Source organism: Protopterus annectens, chromosome 14.part0 (genome assembly GCF_019279795.1).
Source record: "Protopterus annectens isolate FY-2018-M chromosome 14.part0, PAN1.0, whole genome shotgun sequence".
Lineage (NCBI taxonomy): Eukaryota > Metazoa > Chordata > Ceratodontiformes > Protopteridae > Protopterus > Protopterus annectens.
Window position 1 is genome coordinate 341,580,090 of NC_056748.1, and position 25,885 is coordinate 341,605,974.

Consider the following 25,885-nt stretch of genomic DNA (forward strand, 5'->3'; position numbering starts at 1 on the left):
CCACCTGGGCACTCTGTTCAACCATAGCCTGAGCACTTTGTTCCAGCAGAGTGGAGAACAGCAATAGTAATCCCCTTACACAAAGGAGATCCATCAACTGACCCTGAGAACTATAGACCCATAAGCCTAACCAGACTTATCTGCAAGGCCATGGAAATAATTGTCATGGACCCCATCAACAAGGACATAGTCGACCTCCAAACTCTTGACCCAACCCTGTTCAGCTTCATTAAAAGTAAGTCTTGCTTATTAAACCTGGCGGACGTCTTCATGAATGTCACCAAAGCCCTGGATGAGGGCAGAGCAGTACATACTGCCTATCTTGACTTAGCCAAGGACTTCGACACAATCCCCCACTCAGGTAATCATTGAGAAAGTCACCCAGATGGGGATTAACCAATACATCACTAGATGGGTAGCAAACGGGCTCACTGACAGAATACACACTGTCAAAGTTGGGGACTCCACCTCCACCAGTAGCCCAGTTACCAATGGTATACCACAGGAATCTGTGCTGAGCCCTCTACTATTTGAATCTACTTCTCATATATCCAGGTGAAAGTAGATGGCCTGTGACTTGCAGATGACTGCAAACTTGGTGTAATCACTGAGTCCTCCAATGATGTTAACATATTACAAAAGGGGCTAACGCTGACTAACGATTGGTGCCAGAGCCATGGTCTAAAACTAAACGCAAAAAATGCATCATAATCCCCTTTGGTAAAGAAGTGGTCCCTGTAAATTGCATTACAGATGGAAACCCCTAAGTTCAAATATAGTGGCAAGAGACTTGTGAACACAGGTTGACAGCAATTTAAACTTCAATCACCATGTCTCCACAGTGTTGAGGAAAGTCTTCTACATTGCGCATTTCATATATAGGGGCATCTCATCCAAGGCTAATGATCCTCCTCCTCTATACTCGAACTTCATTAAACCACTAACTATGTACAATGCTCCCTTTTGCATGTACCTCACCAGACACCTGCAACAACTGGAGAAACCACAGAGGTTTCTAACTAAGAAAACTGAGGGCCTTCAAAACATGACCTACAACATAAAGACTGAAGATCCTATCTCTTGTGCTCTGTATCCTACAGGCTGCTGAGAGGTGACCTGTGCCTTGCCTACAGAGCGATCGCTGATACTGCCCTAATGGAAATGCTGCATGTCCGCAAATCAGGTGGGACAAGAGTCACTCACTACAGGGATCACAACCTAGCCTGTGACATAAACAGAACATGTCGGAGAGACAGACATGTCTCCTAGAGATTGCCGCTCCTCTCGAATAAACTCCCACTTCACGTGAAGCAGTGCTCCTCAATGACCCTATTTAACTGCAACTTTGACAACTGGATGGGAGAATGCAAATTCATCCCAGGGATGGCACCTATGTCCCTAATAGACAGGGGCAGTCAGTGCTAATCACTTATTCGCACTGCTAACAACGGCCATCTAAACATGGTCAACTAGGAAAAGTACAGTTGTGTACACTTACCATAAATGTAGATGTTCGAGTGTATTCACTGTTGCAGTCATTACATTTGGGTAATCTGCTGGCAGGTTGCCCTCAGTCGGCCTGAATTCGAAAGTCTTGGGTCCTGCATTGGTTGCTGCCTTCTCTTCCATGACGTCAGGTCGTCAGGGGTAAAAAAACATGCAGCCGAAGCCATTTTCTTTAGTTTTTCTTGCCCCCGATGTCAGGTGCCCCCAAAAAGGTAGCAAAAAAAAAAATATATATATATATATATATACATTCATCAATATAAACTTTACCTTCATCTACAAGCAAATACACCACATAGGTTGTAGAAGACAGAGAAGGAAAGATAAACTCCAGAATGACAGGGGGATGGCGGGAGGGTAACCTGGACTGCAACAGTGAATACACTCGAACATCTACATTTATGGTAAGTGTACACAACTGTACTATGTTCTGCGTGTTTCACTGTTGCAGTCATTACATTTGGGTAGAATCCTAAAGCTATGGTTGGGAGGCTGGAGCTAAACAGCATTAAGTGCGGCTATAAGGCCCTGCAGCACTGCAGTGGCAAAGCCTGCCCTGGACTTAGAGTAGAGAGGCAAATGGTAATGCTTTGTATAGGTGTGAACAGAGCTCCACGTAGCAGCCTCTAGAATGTCTTAGTAGCTGCAGCTCTGGTGGAATGAGACCTAATGCCCTTGGGCACAGGCTTACCATGGTATAAGTAGCAGAAATGGATGCAGTGGCTTATCCACTTTGAAACTGTCTGCTTTGAAATAGCCTTTCCTTCTGATCCTGCAGCATATGACACTAGTAATTGCTCAGTTTTTCTTAGAGCTTTAGTCCTGCTCAAGTAGAATCTTAGCGGTCTGTGTAAGTCCAAGGAATAAAGAATTCTCTCCCCTTTGTTCTGCGGATTTGGATAAAAAGTTGGCAGATGAATTGTTTGATTAAGAGCCACACTGGAAACTACCTTAGGCATAAAAGTAGGATTTGTTCTCAGAGACACCCTGTCTGGGTAAAATATGATAAAAGGCTTACAGCCATGAGGGCCTGTAGCTCTGAAACTCTTCTTGCTGAAGTAATTTCTAGTAGCAGAGCTGTTTTCCAAGATAAGAACTTTATATCAGCGGTAGCAGCTGGTTCAAATGGAGGCAGGGTGAGCTTTTCCAGCACATAATTGAGGTCCCATGCAGGTAATGGTGATCTTCTAGAAGGCCTTAAATTTTTGGCTCCTCTAAGATACTGCTGTAGTAAAGGATGAGAAAAGATTGGTGGCTCTGTATTGTAATGAGCCAAAATTGCAGAGGCATGGATTTTGATTGATGAGAAAGAAAGGCCTTTGTCAAGCATCTCAGTTAAGTATTGTAATATCTGAGGAATATTTGGTTATGCTGTATCACTTCCTAGTGCTTGATTCCAAGCACAGAATCTCTTCCATTTGTCAGCATAAGATTTTCTACTACTAGGCCTTCTGGCTTCAAAAATAATATCCATCACAGCCTTACTGAGAGGTGTTGTTTGCATAACTACATGATCAGCCATGCTGCCAGGTTCAGTGTCTGTAGCTGACTGTGCAGGATCTTATTGTTTTGCTGGGACAGTAGTTGAGGTCTTTGAGGTAAGGTCCAAGCTGGGTATTGAGACAAGTTCCTTAGGACTGGGTACCAGTACTGGCGGGGCCAGTCCGGGGCAATTAGTATCATCTTTGGTTTCTCTTGTCTGACTTTTATGAGGACCTTGGGGAGAAGAGGCAGAGGAGGAAAGGCGTAAACTGATAGATTTTTCCAACTGAAGGATAGGGCGTCCACTTTCCATGCTTGTCTGTGATAAGTCCTTGTGCAGAATCTTTTCAATTGATAATTTTGAGGAGAGGCAAATAGATCTATGTCTGGGCTCCCCCATTTCTGTGTTATCATGCTGAAGACTTGTGGATTTAGTTTCCACTCGTGAGGATCCATAAGGTTTCTGCTTAAATCGTCTGCCAGTGTATTTTGTTTTCCTGGCAGGAATTGAGCTTGAAGATGTATTTGGTAGGTCAAAGCTGTGTCCCACAGTGCCATGGCTAATCTGCAAAGGGGGTATGAGTGTGTGCCTCCTTGCTTATTGATATACCACATGACTGTGGTGTTGTCTGTCTTTATCAGTAGTTGTCCTGGATGAAGTAAGTCCAAAAAAGCAGTATAAAACAAACTGGATCACACGAAAGAAGTGGCAAACGAAACCAAAAACAGGTGATAGCACGGGCTGTTTAATGTAATATCCACAGTAAGCGCTTTCGGCAGAGAAAATAACTCCGCCTTCATCAGACTGCAACAAAAATAATTAAAAACAACATTAATTATATAACCATTTTAAACTCAACCATCCAATAAAAATCTCTTATCAATTAATTCAAGCCTTGTCTTAAAAGCACAGAACCATCTTTTTTCTAAAACATTGATGCTGATTTTTCTATCAAAAAGAATTGCCATAATTAATGTTGTTTGGTTATATAATTAATGTTTTTAATGATTTTTGTTGCAGTCTGATGAAGGCGGAGTTATTTTCTCTGCAGAAAGCGCTTACTGTGGATATTACATTAAACAGCCCGTGCTATCACCTGTGTTTGGTTTCGTTTGCCACTTCTTTCATGTGACCCTGGATGAAGTAAGTCCTTGAAGGCTGTCAGGGCATTTTGAACAGCTAGCATCTCTTTCTAGTTGATATGCAGATGCATTTGTTTTGGGGTCCATATGCCCTGAATGCATCTTTCTGCCATGTGTGCTCCCCAGGCATAATCCAATGCGTCTGTTGTTAAGGCTTGGATGGCAGGGGGAAGAGTGAAGGGCCATCCCATGTTTTGGTGACATGCCTTTGCCCACCATAGAAACTCTTGTTGTAGGCAGGGAATGAGAGGAATCATTGCTTCCAGACTGTGAGAATGTTGACTCCATAAACTTTTCAGGTACCACTGAAGTTTCCTCATACGCAGTCTTGCATATGGAATCAGTAGGATGCAGGATGCCATGAAGCCCAGAGCCTGCAGAATTTGTCTTGCAGATGACTGGGTCTTTGTTGCCATCAGTTTGAAGTAGGTAGTCAGTTGCCTTTGCTTGTCTGGTGTGAGGTAAGCCATCTGGGCAGTTGTATTCAAGCTTGCACCCAGGAATGTTATCTTTTGAGAGGGTACCAGTTGTGATTTCTTTTTGTTTATTGTGTACCCTAGGCATATTAGAAGCCTTTTCACAAATGCCAGATGTCGATGAAGAGTGTCCTTGTTCTCTGCTTGAATGAGACAGTCATATAAGTAAGGATATATCTGTATACTTCTTTGTCTGCAAAATGCAATTACTGGTGCCAGGCACTTTGTAAAGACCCTGGGTGCAGTAGATAAGCCAAAGGGCAGTGCAGAGAATTGGTAATGTTTAAGCCAGCCTTGAATCTGATGCATCTTCTGCACGATTGTCTTATTGGGACATGCAGGTATGCTTCTTTTAGGTCTAATGTCACCAACCAAGCATTCTTGCCCAGCCTGGGCAGAAGCTGCTGCAAAGTCAGCATTTTAAATTTTGGAATGTCCAGGTATGTATTCAAAATCGATAAATCCAGTATTGACCGGCAGGCATTGTCCTTTCTGGGTACCAAGAACAGTCTTGAGTAAAAACCTTGTCCTTTTTCCTTTTCTGGTACTATCTGAATGGCCCCCATATCCACGAGGGACGCAACCTGTTTCTGTGCCTCTGCCCACTGATTTTTTGGCAGATCTGGCCAACCATTTGCTATTGGCAGAGTGTGGAAATGGAATCTGTATCCCTGTGATACGATGTTTAGTACCCACTTGTCCTGGGTTATTAACTGCCAATTTTGAGCAAAAAGTGCTAATTTTCCCCCATGGGTGCTGCCAAAAGATAAGTGCTTGGTATAGGCAGAGGGAATTCATTGAGATTGCTTTCTGTAGGATTGCACTTTATCTCCTCCAGACTTGGAGGTGGAAGCGCCCCATTGCTTTGACCTGTATGAATCTTGCACCTGGTATCTGGAACCCTTTGGGCTTCTGGATTTGCCCCTTTGAGCTCTGTCTGACACAGGACAGGACCAATTTTTTGTAGGCCAGTGTCTACTGAATCTTGGTGGCTGCACTTGCAAGAAGTCTTTAACAGTTTGCATAGACTTAGCTTTGTCTTCCATTTTCTTTAAAACCTCCTCTGCCTTAATACCAAACAAAGAATCATGCTGTAGAGGTGCAGCTAGCAATTTAGCTTTAACATGATCAGCCAAATTTTGTTCCTTTAACAAGGCATGCCTCCTAATCACAGATCCAGTAACTGCGGCCCTGCAGGAGGCCTCTAAGGAATCAAACCCACATTGCAAAGTATGCTTTCCTACTTGTTCAGCTACATGCAATAATTCCTGCAATTCTTTATTTTCTGCACATTCTGAAATCAACATAATTTTCTGTTTCAGCAATCCCATAATATGTTGTTGTCACTTAAGCATATGAAATTGACAATTTAAAGCCCTGATTGCCAAGGTTGCAGATGTATAAATCTTTTTTCCCCATCTGTCCAGTGCCCTTGAATCTCTGTCAGAGGGATAGGATTTTTTGCTGTCGAGGCCTTAACTCCCTTTCTGGGAAATAGTTTCAGGATCAGCAGCAGAGTTTCTAAATAAAAATTTATGTGAGTCAGGGACCCTGTAATATCAGTCAGGCTTACTGGGAGCCAGAGGTAAGGAGTCAGGGGTCAAGCTTGACTCTGAAAACACATCATCCACAATGTCTAGGACAGGGGGAATGGCTAAAGGCCTGTGTTGAGGGAGAAGAAGGAAATCCCTGAGCCTCTTTTTTGATTCTGAGAAGTCTTGACTCTCCCAGTAAAAATGCTCCCTCTAAGTATGCAATGTTTCTCCAAATTAATAATCCTCAGGAGGAGATGCAGATGGAATAGACTCCTCAGCATCAGCATCCTCATAGGGAGGAAAGTACAGTTTTGTACCTACCATAAATGTAGATGTTCGAGTGTTCACACTGCTGCAGTCATCACACTTGGGTTATCTGCTGTGAGGCAGTCCCGCAGCCGGCCTGAGTTCCAAAGTCTTGGTCCGGCGTCGGTTGCGGTCGCTTCTTCCCTGACGTCAGTGCAACAGGGGTATAAAAGAGGCAGCCGACACCATTTTCTTCAGTTTTTCTTGCCCCAGATGTCAGGTGCCCCCAAATAGGAAGGCAATACATAATCCTAAGTAAAATACATAAGTAGAAAACAACAGCTACAGCTGTAAGCAAATACACCATATAGAAATGCATCATGGTTGTATAAAAAGGGAGGTATAGATAAAACCCAGGTAAGAAGAGGGGATGGAGGAAGGGTAACCTGGACTGCAGCAGTGTGAACACTCTAACATCTACATTTATGGTAGGTACAAAACTGTACTATGTTCATCATGTTACACTGCTGCAGTCATCACACTTGGGTTGAATCCCAAAGCTAAGGCTGGGTGGTTGGTACTAAACAGGGTTTGTAGAAGCTAGTAGGCCCTGCAAAACTGCAGTGGCAAAGCCAGCTCTGGTTTTTGAGTATAGAGGTAAGTGGTAGTGCTTGGTGAAGGTGTGCACTGAACTCCAAGTTGCAGCCTCCAAAATTATCCTTGGTTGGCACCCCTCTGAGGAAGGCTGTTGATGTTGCTGTAGCCCTGGTGGAATGGGGCCTAATGTTACCAGGTACAGGTTTCCCATGTTGTGTGTAGCAGAAACGGATACAATGTCCTATCCATTTTGAAATGGTCTGTTTTGAGATAGCCTTTCCTTGTGATCCTGCAGCATAGGATACAAAGAGTTGGTCAGATTTTCTGAAAGCCTTAGTTTTATCCAAGTAGAAACGTAATTGCCTGTGAATGCCCAAAGAGTGTGGGAGCCTTTCCCCTTTATTCTGGGGGTTTGGATAAAAGGTGGGTAAATGAATGGTTTGGTTTAGAGTCACACTGGATACTACCTTTGGCATAAAGGAAGGGTTAGTTCGTAAAGAGACTCTGTCTTGATGAAAAATGATGAAAGGCTCCACTGCCATTAGGGCCTGTAGCTCTGAGACTCTTCGTGCTGAAGTTATTGCTAGCAGCAGGGCAGTTTTCCATGATAAAAAATTGTAAATCAGCTGAAAAAGCTGGTTCGAAGGGCGGTAGTGTAAGTTTTTCCAAAACAAAATTGAGGTCCCAAGTTGGTGTTGGTGCTCTCCGGGGCAGTCTTATGTTCTTAGCCCCTCTGAGGTACTGTCTTAGTAATGGATGTGAAAATATAGGAGGATCCGTGTTGTAATGAGCTGAAATAGCTGAAGCGTGGATCTTAATAGATGAAAAGGAAAGGCCTTTGTGCAACATCTCAGTTAAATATTGCAGACTCTGAGGAATATTTGGGACTAGAGGATTTTGGCCTTTAGCCTGGTTCCAGGCGCAGAATCTTTTCCATTTGTCTGAGTAGGTTTTCCTGGTGCTGGGTCTCCTGGCCTCCAGAATGACATTCATAACAGCTTTAGAGAGAAGTGTTGACTGGTTGTTTAGGTAATCTGCCATGCAGCCAGATTTAAAGTCTTGAGCTGGCTGTGTAGAATCTGATTGTTTTGCTGAGTCAGTAGGTGAGGAATTTGAAGTAAAATTCAAGGTGGGCCTTGAGCCATGTTCCTTAATATTGGATACCAGTGATGGCGTGGCCAGTCTGGAGCAATAAGTATAATTTGTGGCCTCTCTAATCTGGCTTTCAGGAGCACCTTTGCCAGAAGAGTCAGTGGAGGAAAGGCATACACTGTTAATGTTTTCCAACTGAATGAGAGGGCGTCCACTTTCCAAGCTAGTGTGTGTTATGTCCTTGTGCAAAATTTCCGTAGTTGGTAGTTTTGGGGGGAGGCAAATAGATCTATGTCTGGGCTACCCCATTTTTGAGTTATCATTGTGAGTACTTGTGGATCTAGTTTCCACTCATGAGAATCCATGATATTTCTGCTTAGTTCGTCTGCCAATGTATTTTTCTTTCCTGGCAGGAATTGTGCTTGTAGTTGAACTTGGTATGTCAGTGCTGTGTTCCACAAAGTCATTGCTTGCCTGCGTAGGGGGTAGGAATGTGTGCCCCCTTGTTTGTTTATGTACCACATCACTGTGGTGTTGTCCGTCTTTATTAGAAGGTTTCCTGGATGTAGGAGGTCCTTGAAAGCTGTTAGGGCATTTTGTACAGCTAGCATCTCTTTTTGATTGATGTGGAGATGCATTTGATCTGCAGACCATTTGCCCTGAATACACTGTCCTGCCATGTGTGCTCCCCAGGTGTAATGCGATGCATCTGTTGTTAATGTTTGCCTGGCTGTGGGTAAGGTGAAAGGCTGACCCTTGTTGAGGTGACATGCCTGAGCCCACCATAGAAACTCCTGTTGAAGGCAGGGAATGAGTGGTATTATTGTTTCCAAGCTGTGGCTGTGTTGAGTCCATACGCTTTTCAGGTACCATTGTAATTTCCTCATAAGCAGTTTGGCATATGGAATTAGTAGTATGCAAGATGCCATGAATCCCAAGGCCTGCAGAATTTTTCTTGCAGGGAGTTGGGTCTTTGTTGCCATCATTTTGAAGTATTGAGTCAGTTGTCCTTGCTTGTCTGGCATGAGATAAGCCATCTGGGCCGTTGTATTTAAGCTGGCACCCAGGAATATTATGTCTTGTGAGGGCACTAGGTTTGACTTCTACTGTGTACCCTAGGCAACTTAGTAGGTTTTTTTTACAAACGCCAGATGTTTTAAAAGAATGTCCTTGCTTTCTGCTTGAATAAAGCAGTCGTCCAGGTATGGATATATTTGAATTCCTCTTTGTCTGCAGTATGCAATTACTGGTGCCAGGCATTTTGTGAAAACCCTGGGCACAGTAGATAAGCCAAAGGGCAGTGCAGAGAATTGGTAATGAGTTGAGCCTGCTATAAATCGGAGGTATCTTCTGCAATTTTGTCTGATAGGGACATGCAGGTATGCCTCCTTGAGGTCCAACGTTACTAGCCAAGCCTTATTGCCCAGCATGGAAGAAGTTGCTGTAGTGTGAGCATCTTGAATTTGGGTACTTCCAGGTATGTGTTTAGAAATTAAAGGTCCAGAATGGGTCTCCAGGCTTTGTTCTTTCGGGGAACCAGAAAGAGTCTTGAGTAAAATCCTTGTCCTTGCTCCTGTGTAGGAACCTGTTGAATGGCTCTCATGTCCATGAGTGCTGTGATTTGTCTTTGAGCCTCTGCCCATTGATTTGGTGGCAGGTTTGGCATTCTTTTTATCCTTGGTAAAGTGTGAAAGTGGAACCTGTATCCTTGAGATACAATATTTAGGACCCATTTGTCTTTTGTGATGATGTGCCACTTGCCTGCAAAAAGTGCAAGTTTTCCTCCCAAGGGAGCTGCCAAGAGGGATTTGTTTGGCAGTCTGAGGGGTAAGTCATTGTGATTGTCTTCTGGAAGTTTGAGACCTGTCTTCTCCTCCTTTCTGGGTTGTGGCACCCCATTGTCGAGGTTTGTAAGAGCCTTGTGGCTGACCTCTGCCCCTTGGGCGTCTGTATTTGCCCCTCTGTGGTCTGTCAGAAGTTGGAAAGGACCAGTTTTTGGTTGGCCAGTTTCTGCTTAAACGAGGGGGTTGAACCTGTAAAACAAAATCCTTGACCGTCTGCATAGATTTTGCCTTATCCTCCATTTTCTTTAAAACCTCTTCTGCTTTCACACCAAATAAAACATCCTGCTGTAAAGGTGCATCCACTAACTTTGCTTTAACATGATCAGGTAAAGTTTGTTCTTTTAACCAAGCATGCCTACGAATGACAGACCCTGTTACTGCTGCTCTACACGAAGCTTCCAATGAATCAAATCCACATTGCAAAGTATGTTTTCCCACTTGTTCTGCTGCATGCAACAAATCTTGCATTTCCTTGAAATCAGGCTGCTCTGTATGTGTGATCATTTTTTGTTTTAACTGAGACATCAAATATTGTTGATATTTCAGCATGTGAAACTGGCAATTTAAGACCCTCATAGCTAGAGTAGCTGAGGTATATACTTTCTTTCCCCATCTGTCTAGTGCTCTGGAATCCCTTTCAGAGGGTACAGGATTTTTAGCAATAGAGGCCTTAACCCCTTTGTAACTCTGGGAAATGGTTTCTGGGTCAGCAACAGGGCTTTTATATAGGAATTTGTGTGAGTCAGGGACTCTGTAGTATCTGTCTGGTTTGGCTGGTGCAGAAGGTAATGAATCTGGGTTAAGGCTAGATTCTGAATAAACATCATCCACAATGTCTAACACAGGTGGAATAGCAAGGAGTCTGTGCTGGGGTAGTAAAAGGAACTCTCGGAGCCTCTTCTTAGAATCAGAGTAATCCTGGCCTTCCCAGTAGAAATGCTCCCTCATGGTATGTACAGTTTCCCCAAAAGAGTAGTCTTCTGGGGGAGATGCTGACAGAATAGACTCTTCAGCATCAGAGTCTTCATAAGGGGGAAAAGAGTATTCCTGTTCCTCAGAAGAATCTGAGGAAATGGAAACCTGGTCAGACGAAGCGTAGTCCTCCTCCTGTCTAGGCCTTTTGTCACGAGGGGATGGGAACCCCTGATTAGGGTAATTAGGTCTTCAGCTATCTTAAGCATCAGTTTCTTAGGCATGGGGCCTTGTACTGGAGACTGCTGCACAGGCTTCCTTACTTTTAAAGGAGTAAGTGTAGTCGGTCTGAAGACACCTTCAGCAACTGAAGGCCTTTCAACAACACCGGAATCCCCTTCAGCCATGGAGTCAGAAGGGCCTAAAGATAAAGGCTCTAGAGGCCCAGCAATCTCCGCTTGGGAGTCGGATGCAGCCTGGGGTTCTAAAACAGTGGTCATCAGGGGCTGCGTAGGCACCTCACTGAAAACCGGAGAACTGGCGACTGGCTTAGCAGAGGCCTCGGTGTCTGGTTTGGGTCTCGGCTGCCTGTCCTTATCTTTGCGCTTTTTATGCATCCTGCTCGTCGGTTGCTCCGACGGCATGGTGTAATTAAATTTTCTACCAAAATAATGTCGGGTGAAATCAAACCGACATTTAATAGTTTGTTTGTTAAACCTAGCACAAAACCAACAACCTGTGATGTCGTGGTCTGGGCCTAGGCAAGGAATACAATAAGAATGGAAATCCTTATGAGGTATTTGCTTCCCACAAGAAATGCAATTATTAACATTTTCTGACATCGGACTGAGGCAAGAAAAGATTCCCCAATGGGGTACTTAGCTTTATTGAAGACTTCGGTCTGAAATTCAATTTGAAAATCTCAGGAGTCGGCCGACCGGCACTTGCGAACTGCTTCTGCTTCGGGCACCACGCGGCAAGAAAGACTGAGGAAAATGGCGTCGGCTGCATCTTTTATACCCCTGTCGCACTGACGTCAGGGAAGAAGTGATCGCAACTGATGCCGGACCAAGACTTTGGAACTCAGGCCGGCTGCGGGACCGCCTGACAGCGGATAACCAAAATAACCAAAGTGTGATGACTGCAGCAGTGTAACACGATGAACATTAGATAATTCCTGATCAGAAGAGGAATCAGAAGAAATAGAAACCTGATCTGAAGATTCATAGTCAGTGTCTTGCCTAGGCATCATCTGGAGGGGGATGGGTACCCCTGATCAAGGTAATAAGGTCTTCAGCCATTTTGATCATCTGTTTTTAAGGCATAGAGGCCTGTGCATGTGGCTCATGCGTCATTTATTTTTGTTTTAGAAGTTGCTTTTGTTTTTGGTTTTGCAGCTGTCGTCGGTTTGATATACAAATGTTGAGGTCTGAATACAGCCTCAGAAGCTGGTGCCTGCTCAGCGGCTCCATACCCATCTGAGGGAGATACATCTGTCGGTCCAATACCTTGAGTATCTTGTGGCATGCCGGATTCCACATGGGTGGTGGTAAGGGCCTGCGACTCAAAGGTAGCGGGTATCAGGGGCTGCAAAAGTGCCTCACTGAGTACCGGGGAACTGGCGATTGGCTTAGAAGCTTCGTCATCGGTGTGGATCTCGACTGCCTTTCTCTGTCCTTTTCTTTGCATTTTTATGTACTCTGGTAGTCGGATTGCTATCCGATGACATTTCTGGGTAGTTGAATCCGTTTCCAAAATACTTTGATGCACAAATATACCGACGCTTAATAGTGCATTGGTTAAATCTAGCACAAAACTGACAGCCAGGAACGTTGTGATCAGGGCCTAGGCAAGGAATACAGTATAAATGGAAATCCTTATGAGGTATTTGCTTTCCACAAGTACTACAATTATTAACTTTTTCTGACATCGGTAAAAAGCAAGAAAAAGTTTCTCCAACGGGGTACTTAGCTTTAGTGAAGACTTCGGTTCTGAAACTCAAACATGAATATTTCAGTAGTTGGCTGACCAGCACTTGCGAAATGCTTCTGCTTCGGGCACCACGTGGCAAGAAAGACTAAAGAAAATGGCATCGGCTGCATGTTTTATACCCCTGACGACCTGACATCATGGAAGAGAAGGCAGCAACCGACACAGAACCCAAGACTTTGGAATTCAGGCCGACTGAAGGCAACCTGCCAGCAGATTACCCAAATGTAATGACTGCAACAGTGAAACACGAAGAACATCAAGGGTATTACATGAATAGGCTTGTTAAGGCCTTACAGCCATTAGCCTAGTAACACCTATGAATCAGGTATAAAATAATATCATCTGCAAACAGAGCCAGTTTTTCTTGACTACCATACAAATTATACCCTTGAATTTCTGAGTCTCTTATTTTCTTTGCCAGTGGTTCTAAACATAGTGCAAACAAAAAAATGGAAGAGGACACCCTGCCTGGTCCCTCTGCTCAAACAGAAATTATCATAGAGGAACCTAACCACTTTAATTTTTACCTCCAATCCCTCATATATCCTCCTAATCAGCCTTATAATTTTATCAAGGAATGCAGATGCTTCCATAGCCCTGCTCATAAACTCTCAGCTTACTCTGTCAAATGCTTTCTCTGCATCAAAACTCACCAACAACAGTGGTACTTTCTTACATTCAGCTTCCTTCTGGGTCATCAAAGTTCTGTTAATGTTGTCATATGCCGCCCTCCATAAAACCACACCGATCCATTTCTAGCAATTTTGGCATCACCTTTGGCATTCTTTTAGCCACTATGGACATAAACACTTTATAATCATGGTTTAGGATTGAAATGGGGCTGTAAGCAGCTGGATCTGATGAGTTTTTACCCTCTTAGGGTATTACAGCCACCACCGCTTTCTTCCAGGATGTTGCTGGTGCTCCTCCTCTTAAAATACTGTTAAACAAAACCTTGCAGGTCTTTATCATTTTTTCTTTCCTAGCTTCCAAACTTCCACAGGAATACCATCTATTCCTGGGGGCTTTCCTGTTGATTTGTTATACATCACCATTTTTATCTCATCTCTTCCTATCTTAACTGTTAGTAATTGAGTCCCATCTACCTCTAACCATGGCATATTTAATTTTTCCATAAACATTTCCATTTGCATCTTTTCTTGATCTCCATATTTTTCTGCTATAAACATACTTATATAAAATTTTCAAAATATTTTTAGTACCTGTACATGATCTTTTATCTTCTTTGTTATAGGCTCCCTAGGTTTGGCGACAACCATTTCTACTTTCTGTCGCCTGAGTTGTTGTGCTAAAAGTTTTTGTACTTTGGCAATATTATCAAAAAAAAAAAAAAAAAAACAGTTATTTAACAGCAGTCTTTCTAAACTCATGCATATTATTGAGGTAATTACCTTTATTTTCTGCTTAGAATTCCACGAATGCTACTCTTCTTGTTCTGTGAAATTTCAACCTATTCGGCAATACCTTATCATTTGGCAGTCCCTCTAAATAATTCTTGTTGATTCTTATCCTGAATAATTTACACTACCCATTACTTAAATTCCTCTCTTTTTAACAGATAGGTGGGGAAAGCGTCAGTGTCTCATTTTTATTTCATTACCTTGCATCTTTATTTTGGTTATTTAGTTAGTGATCTAAAACAGTTATAGGATGCATATCAAAACTTTCAATTAAATGCACATGTTCCTGTGATTACATTCTGTCTAGCCTAGCCCAGTTTTTGTATTTTGGGGAATGATATGTAAACTCACTCTGAACTCCTAATGCTGAATTCACATCTTATATGCCAAATATCTTCATAGATTCCTTTAAAAATCTACCCTCTTTTGTTATATTTTCCTTTCTGGGCCCCCAGACACATTCCTTTAAAAAGCTACCCTATTTTGTTATATTTTCCTTTCTGGGCCCCCAGACGCATTTTCCCTGCTGCAAATCAAATTCCATTCCCCACCTCTAAGTAATATTCCCTGCTGAAAACTGATTATTTTTCCCAGAGTTTTCTTAAGCTCCATTATAGCAGTTTTAGGTGGACTTTAAATACATGCCTGAGTAATCCTCTTACCTTGCCAGTAGCCTCTAAGTACTACATATCTCTCATTAGTATCTTGTTTATCTTCTTGTATCAGTAACAAAGCTCCTCTTGAAAGAAGTGCAACTCTTGCATAATATGTAACATATCTTTGGCACAGTGTGCCATGAATGGTTTATGTAGCTAGGATCATCTATAAATAAATTATATAATGAACAGAGGCATATATTTATGCTGAAAGTGAGAAGATCTGAGGTGAAATGCAGTTAAACTGATGCAGTTTTAATGTGCACGGGCCAGTAAGTTAGAAAGTGCCTTCTCCCCTTTCACTTTTTTTTTTTTTTGAAGTACAACTAGTCCACCTCCATAATACTTACTTGCCCTCAACTTAATGCAAATTTGACTACTAAAAAATGTTATGCTTAGTCTCTGGACTTGCAAAATGTCTGCACTAATAAGGCTATGAGAAAGAGACATGATCACAAAAGAAGATGTACTGACAACATTGTAAATTCATTGTGACATATGTTATGTTGTTTCCATGGGCACACATAGTCTCTGTAATTTATTCACAAGAAATGTAGGTCAACATATTAAAAAAAAAAAAGCATAACCTATGTACCTGAAAAAAGGAATTTTCACATAATATATCATAACAGATGTCTAGTGGATTAGCTGATCTGTCCAATGTCACTGAAGTAACATCTCCAGTTGGCACTGGTAACTGTTTTCCTTGGGAAAACCTGTGAAGATAGTGGGCAGCAACTGTCCAAAACTGGAGTTCTGATTCATCCCCAAAGAGCCTGTAAAACAGAAGACAGCATTTACTTACAACAAATTAATTACAAATCATAAACACAAGCTGTTTTACTACTTACTGCATCTACTGACTAATTTTAAAACACAGCATGTCTTACATAAAGAAAATTATGTCCAAAAATTTACCTTGAAACCAGCAAGCACCTCTGTAGCAGAGAGAACTCAGAATCCAGCAGAAGACTTTTGATGTCACTAAGAAAAATAAAACAAGTGTGCTTTAATCTGTGGAAAGAAAGCTAACTACTTATCTACAATTAGAGGTTACAGGGATGATTGGTCAGAATGCAAATAATGTTATCTAACCATAAACTTGATAATAAACTTCAGGCAAACATCAGAAATCATGAATGTTTCTATAAATTTAGATCAAACTTTCTAAATTTCTTACAAACACAGCCACACAGTTTTATTTGTCATACCTTTCTACCAAATAAACATGAATATTGTATAATCTATTTTGATTAAGCACATCATCTCTCTACATCTTGTTGTTGAAATACTGTTACAGTAAAAAAAAACTGTATCAAATTACTGATAAATCACCCTTTTCATTCTCGGTAGCCGCTTATTTAGTCAGCAGTATGACCACGCTGAAACTTTCACATTCTGATAACATATTACAGGGTCATTCAGCTCATCAACATGAGTCAATATGCTACCTGACACTACATTTTACTGAAGGTTTTCAACACTACTCAGAAGATGAGCACGAGAGTGATCTCTTTTTTTATGAAGTTCATTCCTCAAACAAAAACAAACATAAATCTACTTTCCTAGTGATATGCTTACACTGCATTTTGGCTGTGAATATAAAATGCAGTTTGCTGGGTCAAGGATCTGTCCCCAAACAGTGCAAACTAAACAGTGGGTATATTTGGGTACTGTTTCAAGTTGTGTCTTTTCGGCTTTTCCCGGTTAGGGGTCACCACAGCGGAACTCCAGTCCACTAATGATTGGCAGCAGCTTTTTACGTGCCGAGTTGCCAGCCCTGACACACAACCTTCAACGAAGGAATGCCCATTCACGCATGTCTCAACATACAAGATGCTCTAGCTGAGAGTCGAACCGGACAGCGTCTTACTGTGAGGTGACAATGCTACCGCAGCACCACCACCACAGTGAGAACATCAAGAATAAATTAAATTGAAAAGAATGAGTGACTAGTTGCAAGTCCGGAAGTTTGCCAAAATATTGATGTTTTCTAGCAAACAATAATCAAGCTCTGTAGCTACAAATTGGTAACAAATAGAAAAATGTTTCTCCAGCAACAGTGATGACAAGTTTATCTAAAACAGATAGTGCATCCAACACTCAGCAAAGCTTTGAAACTACTGGGAGTAAAATCTCTTCATGGGGAGAGTGCAAAGGTGAAGACATATCTGATTACAGACCATGCAAAATCCATCTTTACCATTTCCACAATAATACCTTTAGTAATACATTCCCTACCAGCGTTATGTATTTCTTCTACATACTATCTTCCAACTTCTCTTCTGCTAATCTCCTTTCAATAAAAGCATTTCAATATAATTTTTTAAAAAATCTTTGCTTTTTAACACCAAAGCCCCATATTCACCCTTAAGTACTTCTATACACTCCTCCATCTTCACTGTGGCAGCAGTTAGGAAGGATCTTTTCCCTTTGCTCATGCAGTCCTACCTTCCAAACTAGTTCTTCCCTATTCTTGCTATTCTTCCTAAATGCTCTTTCAAACCCATATACCTTTAAATAACATACCATATATGTTTTGGTTCTTCTCCCTGCCTCCCCATAACTCCTCTCTCTTCTGTTTTAGGTACTTCATATTTTCACTAGTACTTTTCTTAGGTGATTTTTTTCCCCAACATGCCTAGCAACCATCAAAAACAATCCTACTGGTGTTGAGCCAATTCATTCACCTGCCACACAGGGATTCCCTGGCATGGAAGAAAACGTTCATCCAGACAGACATGTACAGTAGGTATTTGCACCCATGTTCACAACTTACAATCTTATCAATGATGACATTTTTACTTTTAGGTTTTAATTTTACCACTGACGGATGTTGTGAACACCCACACCATGGCAGGGGCCTGCTACACCCTATCTCTGCATCTGACTGCAGCTCTTTACATGTTAGTGAGGGTTGATACTAACAGTTTGGTAAGCTAAGTCCACAGCTGCAGTTAAGGCTACAAATTTATAACTTGTGAGCATCCATTTGCATGTGGCAGGGAAGTCAACAAAGCTATCACTCCCTTCCCTCTGGAAAAGCAAACTGGCAGTCTCCCTCACTTATACCTCCCTCCTCTACTGTTCTTATTTGAAATGCTATGAACAGTAGTCATTGGCATTACAGTCAGTGCTTTATCCCTCTGTTCCACAATGCCAAATACATCTCCATTTACAACCTTTCACAATCTTTTCTTTTCTATTATCAATCAATCTACCCATCTACCACAACAAGCTATAAATCCCATATGAACTCTCTAATAACCGCCTTATTCTTTTTATGTATATTTTTTCGTCTACCTTAAACATACCTAGACATAACCTTTCCAATGCTCTCCATTTCTTCATATTCAGGCTCAAATCCTTTAAGCTATAAGATGGGCACTAAGCATACACATTCACATAAAAGAAAAAATACTGAAAATATATCTAATCTAGTTGTTAATTTAACTTACTTGCTTATTTGTTTACATTTACTTCTTTAGGTAGAGTACTGACCCATATGGATGATTTTCAGACTCCAAATGGGACATACACATACTAAAAAATGAATATCAATACATGAAAAGAATACAAATGTAAGAGATTAAAATAAACATAAGATACCTACAGAAAATAAACATACAAATCTGAGGAAGGAAGCAACAAGATACATCCTTCTAAGTTGGGAACTGCTGATTGAGGGCTCAGTGTCTGTTATTCTAAAAGTGTATTAGTTCTGGTTTAAGCACTTGGGCTTCAGGCCAGTTATTTTACATTAAGAGGGTTTGTGGTCTGCACTCTTGTGGGAAGAGAGGCTGGACTCTGCCCTTCTGAGCTGGGAATTTCTGGTTAAAGGCTTATAATGCCTGCATATATGAACTGCTTCTTACTGTAATTGGTACACCTTGTTTGCTGTAGCATAGACTAGATCCAGGACTGCTGAATCTAGCTTTGTTTGTATGCTTGTTGTTTTTTTGTTTATTTCCCTGAAAAGCTAACTCCACCTAAAACGCGGCTTTTCAGCGCTTCTGTGGATCCCTAGTGATATCTGCATTGCTTACTGTACTTATTTCCTTGTTTCACTTGAAAGAAAGTTACTGTTTGTCGTTTTTGCATTTAAGTTACCTGTAACACATTGCATTTAAGTTCCTTGTTTCACTTGAAAGAAAGTTACTGTTTGTCGTTTTTGCATTTAAGTTACCTGGCACTTGCTCACTAAAGCAATTATATAAGTCAGCACTAAAAAAATTAAAAGCACTACATCCTCACAAACTCCCCTTGAGTACCTTCTTCCCCATTGGCCTTTTTTTTCAATTATAAAGGAATTCCCAATACTATTCTAGCATGTCCAAAGGTCAGTTGTCAATCTCCTCTCCGGTCCAGCTGGTGAATCTGGGAATCTTGAGGCAATGTTACAACTGCCTCATGTACACAGACAACCCTCTCCTCCTCCCAACAAATTCCAACACATGTGAGAGATGCAACCATATAGCCAAACTGTAGGCTAAGCTCTCTCAACTCAGCACTGGAGTAACCAGTCAGGAGGAGAAGGAAACCACCCTCACTACAATTCCAGTCTCACATAGACCTACCACGACAGCAAACCAAACACATAAACACACAAAAACATACTCGGAGGCTCTAAATAAAAATCTGCCTAAGCAGCAGAGACCTCCAAAGCAGACACCTAAGCAACCACTACCCCAAAACAAAACACGAGCAACACATAGCTCACAAAGCCAGTGTGCCGAACAGTCACAGCCCTTAAGGCTAAACAACACACCTGATACACTTGTAATAGGTGACTCTATCGTCAGGCACACTGACGTCCTGCTCACCAGGCTGAACAAGGAGAAGGTCACGGTGAGCTGCCTGTCAGGCGCTAGGATCCGCCACATAACACAAGCACTCAGGTCACTCCAAGGCAAGTACAAATATGACTCAGTCATTGTCCATGCTGGTGTGAATGACCTGAGACGTCCCTCCCTGGACTACATGAAAAGAGACATAGAGGAGCTCTCTGAGCATGTAGCCCAGGCCGGTATGACCCTGACCTTGAGTAGCATCTTACCCTCACCAAGAATAATGCTACAATATGAAGACAAGATGATCAATTTCAACAACTGGCTTAAGTATTGGTGTCATTCAAAGGGGATCCAATGCCTGTCAGCCCGGGATGACATGCTCGACAAGCCACAATGCTTCGCTAGGGACGGCTTGCACCTGTCACCTCTGGGCTTTTGGATATTGGCAACGGCTCTTGCTACCCCCATAGTGCCTTTTTTAGGCAAGGCTCAAAAGACAAACCCACCTCCATAGGTATCACAAGGGATAAGAAACTAAGAGTAATGCTACTCAAGGCCAGAAGTCTAAACCTCAAGATGCACGCACTCGAAACTCTCCTTAGCATGGAGAACATCAATATCGTTGCAGTAACAGAAACCTGGTTCAAGGCTCCCGAGAGCACCCCAGCACTACCAGGTTATACCTCATACCATGCTTTTCGGCCCCAAAACTTGGACCGAACCACAAAAGGAGGGGGAGTATCAATATTCGTCAAAGATACCCACACCTCCAGGTTGGTGGCACAGCACGAAGCATCAGAGACTATCCATGTACAACTAACAGTGGGTAAAACTGCCTTCCAGTTTATAGCCTGTTAAAGACCACCCTCCCAAACCCAGGAACCCCACTCGGCCTTCCTGAGAACACTGGAAAATATGAAGGTCTCTCCAAACACCATTAAATTGGGCGACTTCAACTACCCAAACATAGACTGGGAACATTACTCTAGCTCCAACACCCTAGCCCAAACGTTCCTAGAATTTATAAACTCAAATGCTACGGAACAACTTGTTACTACTCCCACAAGAGGAGAAAATATACTGGACCCGATCATCACCAACATGGGGACTCTATGCTCCAGACCAGAAGTGTATCCCTCACTGGTAAGATCAGACCATAAACTAATCTCACTGGATATTCACATCCCGACCCCACCCCCTGCCCAGAAAACCACAGTGAAAAACTTCTCTAAAGCAAATTTCACACTCCTCAAAACCGAGGTGGAATCCTTCAAAGCCCCCGGGCCTGTGGAAAATACGGCCCAGACCGCAGAATCCTTTATAAACGCATTCTATGAACACCTTCAGGAATGCATGGATCATGCAATCCCAAATAAAACCAAGACCCAATCCTCCAAAGGCAAACGTCCTGTCTGGTGGACCCCAGCCATAAACAAACTATACACTAGAAGGAGGAAGCTACTACATGATAGAGCAAAATCCCAAAAAGGGAAGGCATCTCTGATCAGTATTAGCAAAAAACTACGGGCACTCATAAAATCGTCTAAGGCCAGCTTCGAGAGAAAAATTGCACAGGACACTAAGGATAATCACAAGGCTTTCTTTAGTTATGTTAGGAACCTGGGTGGGAATTCCCAGATATGCTCAGAATTAGTCCAAAATGGCAAAAAATACACCGAACCCACAGACATTGCCAACATCCTAGCTGACAGGTTCAGCACAAACTTCTCCCCCCCCACCAAAAGGGCAAATATCTATCCCAGCAGAGTGCTGCCCCCCTGGCATCTCAGATGCTCAGGTAAGAGCCGCCCTCTCCAAAGCAAAAAACACAGTATCAATTGGACCAGACGGTGTCCCGGGCTGCATCCTACATGAACTCCAAGAAGAGCTAAACCCAAACATAAAACTACTGTTCAATCTCAGCCTTACTACAGGATATGTACCCAAAGAGTGGCGTACAGCAACAGTGGTCCCTCTCCACAAAGGTGGTGCCTCAACGGATCCTGGAAACTATCGCCCCATAAGCCTGACTAGCTTGGTCTGCAAAGCTATGGAAAGGATCATCATGGACCTCATAAATAAAGATATTGGGGACCTACAGACACTGGATCCTACCCAGTTCGGCTTTGTTAAGGGCAGATCCTGCCTCTTAAACCTGGTCGATTTCTTTGAAACTGTCACCAAGGCCATTGACGAGGGGAAGGTGGTCCACACAGCCTACCTGGACCTCGCAAAAGCCTTTGATACAATACCCCACTCGGGCATTATAGATAAGCTCACCAGCTTAAATATAAACCCCTATGTCACTAGATGGGTTGTAAAGTGGCTCAAGGACAGAACCCACATGGTTAGAATTACTGGAGCCATGTCAGACTCCAAACCAGTTACAAGTGGCGTCCCACAAGGCTCAGCCCTGGGACCGCTCTTGTTTGGTATATATTTCTCAGAGGTACAGGCCAACACGGAAGGACTGTGGCTGTCCAAGTTCGCAGATTACTGCAAACTGGGCGCCATAATCGACTCTCCAGCCGACACAAGCATCCTCCAAAAAGGCCTCATAGAAACAGACAACTGGTGCCAGAACAATGACCTTAAGCTAAACGCCAAAAAGTGTATAGTCATCCCCTTTGGCAAAAACAAAGTGCCCACAAATTACCACATAGGTGGTAATCCATTAAGTACAGAAGAAGTAATTAGGGACCTGGGGACCCAAGTTGATAGCAATCTCTCATTTGACAACCATGTGGCCAAAGTGGTTAGAAAAACATTTTATATAGCCCACCTAATCATGAAAGGATTCACATCTAGATCAGGGGAGGTCATTGTGCCTCTTTACTCATCTCTCATCAGGCCCATAATTGAGTACAATGCCCCTTTTGGGATGTACCTTACCAGACACCTGCAGCAACTGGAAAGACCCCAAAAGTACCTCACCAAGAGGATCAAAGGGCTCAAACAGATGCCATATGCTGCCCGGTTAAAGAAACTCCAGCTCTACTCAGTGGCATATCGCCTGCTCAGAGGCGATCTGTGCCTGACGTATAAAGCAATGTCCAACCCGGAATTAATGGACATGCTGCACCTCAGAAAATCCAAATCCCATCGAGCCACGCGCTCGAGAGATTTGAACCTCAGCACTCAAATAAATAGGACATGCTGGAGGGACAGATTCATAACCCAGAGGCTCCCTTCACTCTGGAATAAAATCCCAGTCCAGGTTAGGCAGAGTCCCTCATTGACTCTCTTCAAGAGGAATCTTGATGAGTGGATGGGAGATCGTAGGTTTACCCCGGGTATCACATCTGTGTCACTGTTAGACAGAGGCACAGTATACTAACCTCGAAAAAGGGCATAGCAAAATTAATTTAAAATGGGTGGCGAAAGCCAAACACACTCTGGCTAGGCTTATAAATGCCCTAGGGCAGATAGCCTAGTATGAACCTATGAACCTATATATGTTATGCACAGTATTTATTTTTATTTTTTTTTTTATTTTATTTTACATTTGTTGACTGGAAGTGTCTGACTGAACAAAAGCCCTTTTTCAGCGGAGGCCAGGGGAGAAAAGTTCCAGGCATGTAATATAGGACAATTTAACAAAAGTAATTAGACATTCAATATTAGAGAAAAAGAGCAATCCAATATTTTTTTAGGTTTACAATCATCTTTACATTTCGATATTAGAGAAAAAGAATAATAGAAGAATTATTTAGGTATTCAATCATCTTTAAAATAGTTATCAAGTTATATCATATGTACGCATTATTGGGCAGCATACAGCGTAGTAGAGGGGTCAGACTGATACTAAAGGAAAGTGGGTTGAGTTAGGATCTAGGTTGGTTACTTTGAAGCTAAGAAGGGAGGATTTTGGTCAGGGAGGGTGAGCAGAGGCAGGTCCAGTGTTTTTTAACATAATCTTTGGTGGCGATTTTACATTTTTTAGGGTTGGTCAGATTTCTTATTTCTAGAGGGAGTTTGTTCCATACAACAGAGGGGTGGTAACTATATAGGTTGCTGCCAGTTTTGGTTTTTGGTTAGTAAGCCTTGGGTTGTGCTTCTGATATGTAGCAATGTGAGATGAGACATGACAGAGCTAGGCAGAAAGATGGTTGATATAGAATGGAGTGGATCATTTGCAGTTGAGATTGGAGTAGCAGTGAGGTAGTTCAAGCTAGTTTAGGAATTTAAGGGAGAGACAATGATGAGATTTATATGAGTGTTGAGGTGTGAATCTAGCTACCTTGTGATAGGTTGTTTCTAGCTTGGAAAGTAGAGAAGAATTTAGATTAGTAAGTATTTGGGAGCAGTACGTTAGACAAGGAAGAAGATAGGCATGAGTTACAATATGTCTAGCTTCAGTGGTGAGGAATCTTATTTCTGTACAGAAGTCCTAGCTTCTGATGAGTTTTCCTGGTGCAATAGTTAATATGTAGATCAAATTTTAGTTGGTCTATGGTGATGCCAAGTAGTTTTGTGTTGGCATCAACTTCAACAGGAGTATTGTTTAGCGATGTAATGGTAAAGGAAGATTTGATGTGGTCAACAGATTTAAGGAGAAAGAGAAGCAGTTTAAGTTTTTTTAGGGTTGAGGATGAGCTGGTGTTTTTTGAGCCAAGTCTCAACAGAGTTTAAGGATGTCTGGGTAGTAGACAGGAATTCAGAGGGAGAGTCTGCAATACCGATGACTGTAGAGTCATCTGCATATTGGACAATGGTGGACTGAGGACAAGAGGAGTAGAGTGAGTTGGTAAAGATATTAAACAGTAGAGGTCCAAGTATGGATCCTTGGGGAACAACAGTTTTTACGTGTTGGGGGAGGAAAGTGCTGAGTCCAATTTGACCGACTGCTGTCTGTCAGTGAGATAGCTGGAGAACCATGCTACTGTATCAGAAGTGAAGTAGAGGTCAGTGAGTTTGTTGAGTAATAGGGAGTGTGAGACAGTGTCAAAGGCCTTAGAGAGGTCAAGGAATAGGCAGGATATGAGTTTATGATTGCCTTTGGCTGGAGAAATAGTATTGAGAAAGTATAGAAGAGCAGGGGTGGTTCTATGCTTAGGACGGAAACTGTCTTGGGTAGGAGTGAGAAGTTTTTCTTGTAGGAGATGATGTATTACTTGTTTGTGTATACATTTCTCAAGTATTTTTGAGAGAGGAGAGAGTATAGCAATAGGTCTGAAATTAGATATTTCTGAGGAGTTGCCTACTTTGTGAATTGGAAGAGTATAGAACTGTTTCCATATAGTTGGAACTTTAGATTCAGAGATGGAGCAGTTGATGAGGATAGATACAGGCACAGTCAGGGAATGTGCAGCAGTCTGGATAAAGTATGAAGGGATATGATCAGCTGATTCAGAGCATGGCTTGAGGTTATAGAGTAGAGCTTTAATATAGGTAGTAGGAACAGGTTTGAGAGAGAGGGAGTTTGTTGCATCAGCAGTTGGGGGTGGTCCAGGGAGGTTAGAGGAGTTGTAGTTAGAGGGGGAGATGGGGTGCTGTTAAATAGTTTGGAAAAAGATTCAAATAAAGTAAGTGTAAAAAGTACTGGCAGCCACTTTGGGGGACTTATCAGGACATGGGTTTGGTGAGGTTGGGTTGCCAGGATGTAGTACCTGATTAATAGCATTCCAAATTTTTGGGTGGTCTGATTTTAATGTTGTTGGGGGATTATAGTAGAAGTTTTTTTGTCATTTTAATGAGTTTTTTGTTTGATTGTGCAGTTCTTTGTACTTTTACAAGTCAGCAGGAAGCTTGGACTGTATCCATATCTTCCAAGCCCTGTCTCTGCTTTTCATAAGGGAGCGGGTAGTTTTAGATAACCAAGGTGAAATTTTAGCATTTATTTGAATTTTTCTAGGTGGGGCAAGGGAGTTTAAAATGGTAAGGAAAGTAGAGTTAAAGGCATTAACTGCCTCGTCTGGAAACTGTTTAAGGAAGTCCCAGTTAATTCTGGAGAGAAGGGTTTGAAATGTTTCAGGGTTAAAGTTGGAGAGCTTACAACAGGTAATATATCAGTGTGGTTTGGAGAGATGTATGGTATATCTAAGCACTTTAATAGGTGAGTGATCACTAAGGGAGTTGGGTAGAGTTTCAGGATTATGGTACTTGCAGGGATTATAAATTAGTATCCAGTCTATCAGGGAGCTTGGACTGTGTGTTTTGATGGTGTGAGTAGGTTGAAAGATAACTTGAGTAA

General features: G+C 42.2%; 1 protein-coding gene across 1 annotated transcript in view; it reads right to left on the minus strand.

Annotated features, from left to right (window-relative positions):
- Window positions 1-25,885, minus strand: part of WDR11 (WD repeat domain 11) — a 2,002,440-nt gene that overhangs the window by 242,511 nt on the left and 1,734,044 nt on the right. The window contains exons 22-23 of the mRNA XM_044056072.1: window positions 15,821-15,886; window positions 15,498-15,678 (exon numbers count right to left, since the gene is read on the minus strand). Of these exons, the coding sequence (XP_043912007.1) occupies window positions 15,498-15,678; window positions 15,821-15,886 (247 nt within the window). The remainder of the gene's footprint in view (window positions 1-15,497; window positions 15,679-15,820; window positions 15,887-25,885) is intronic.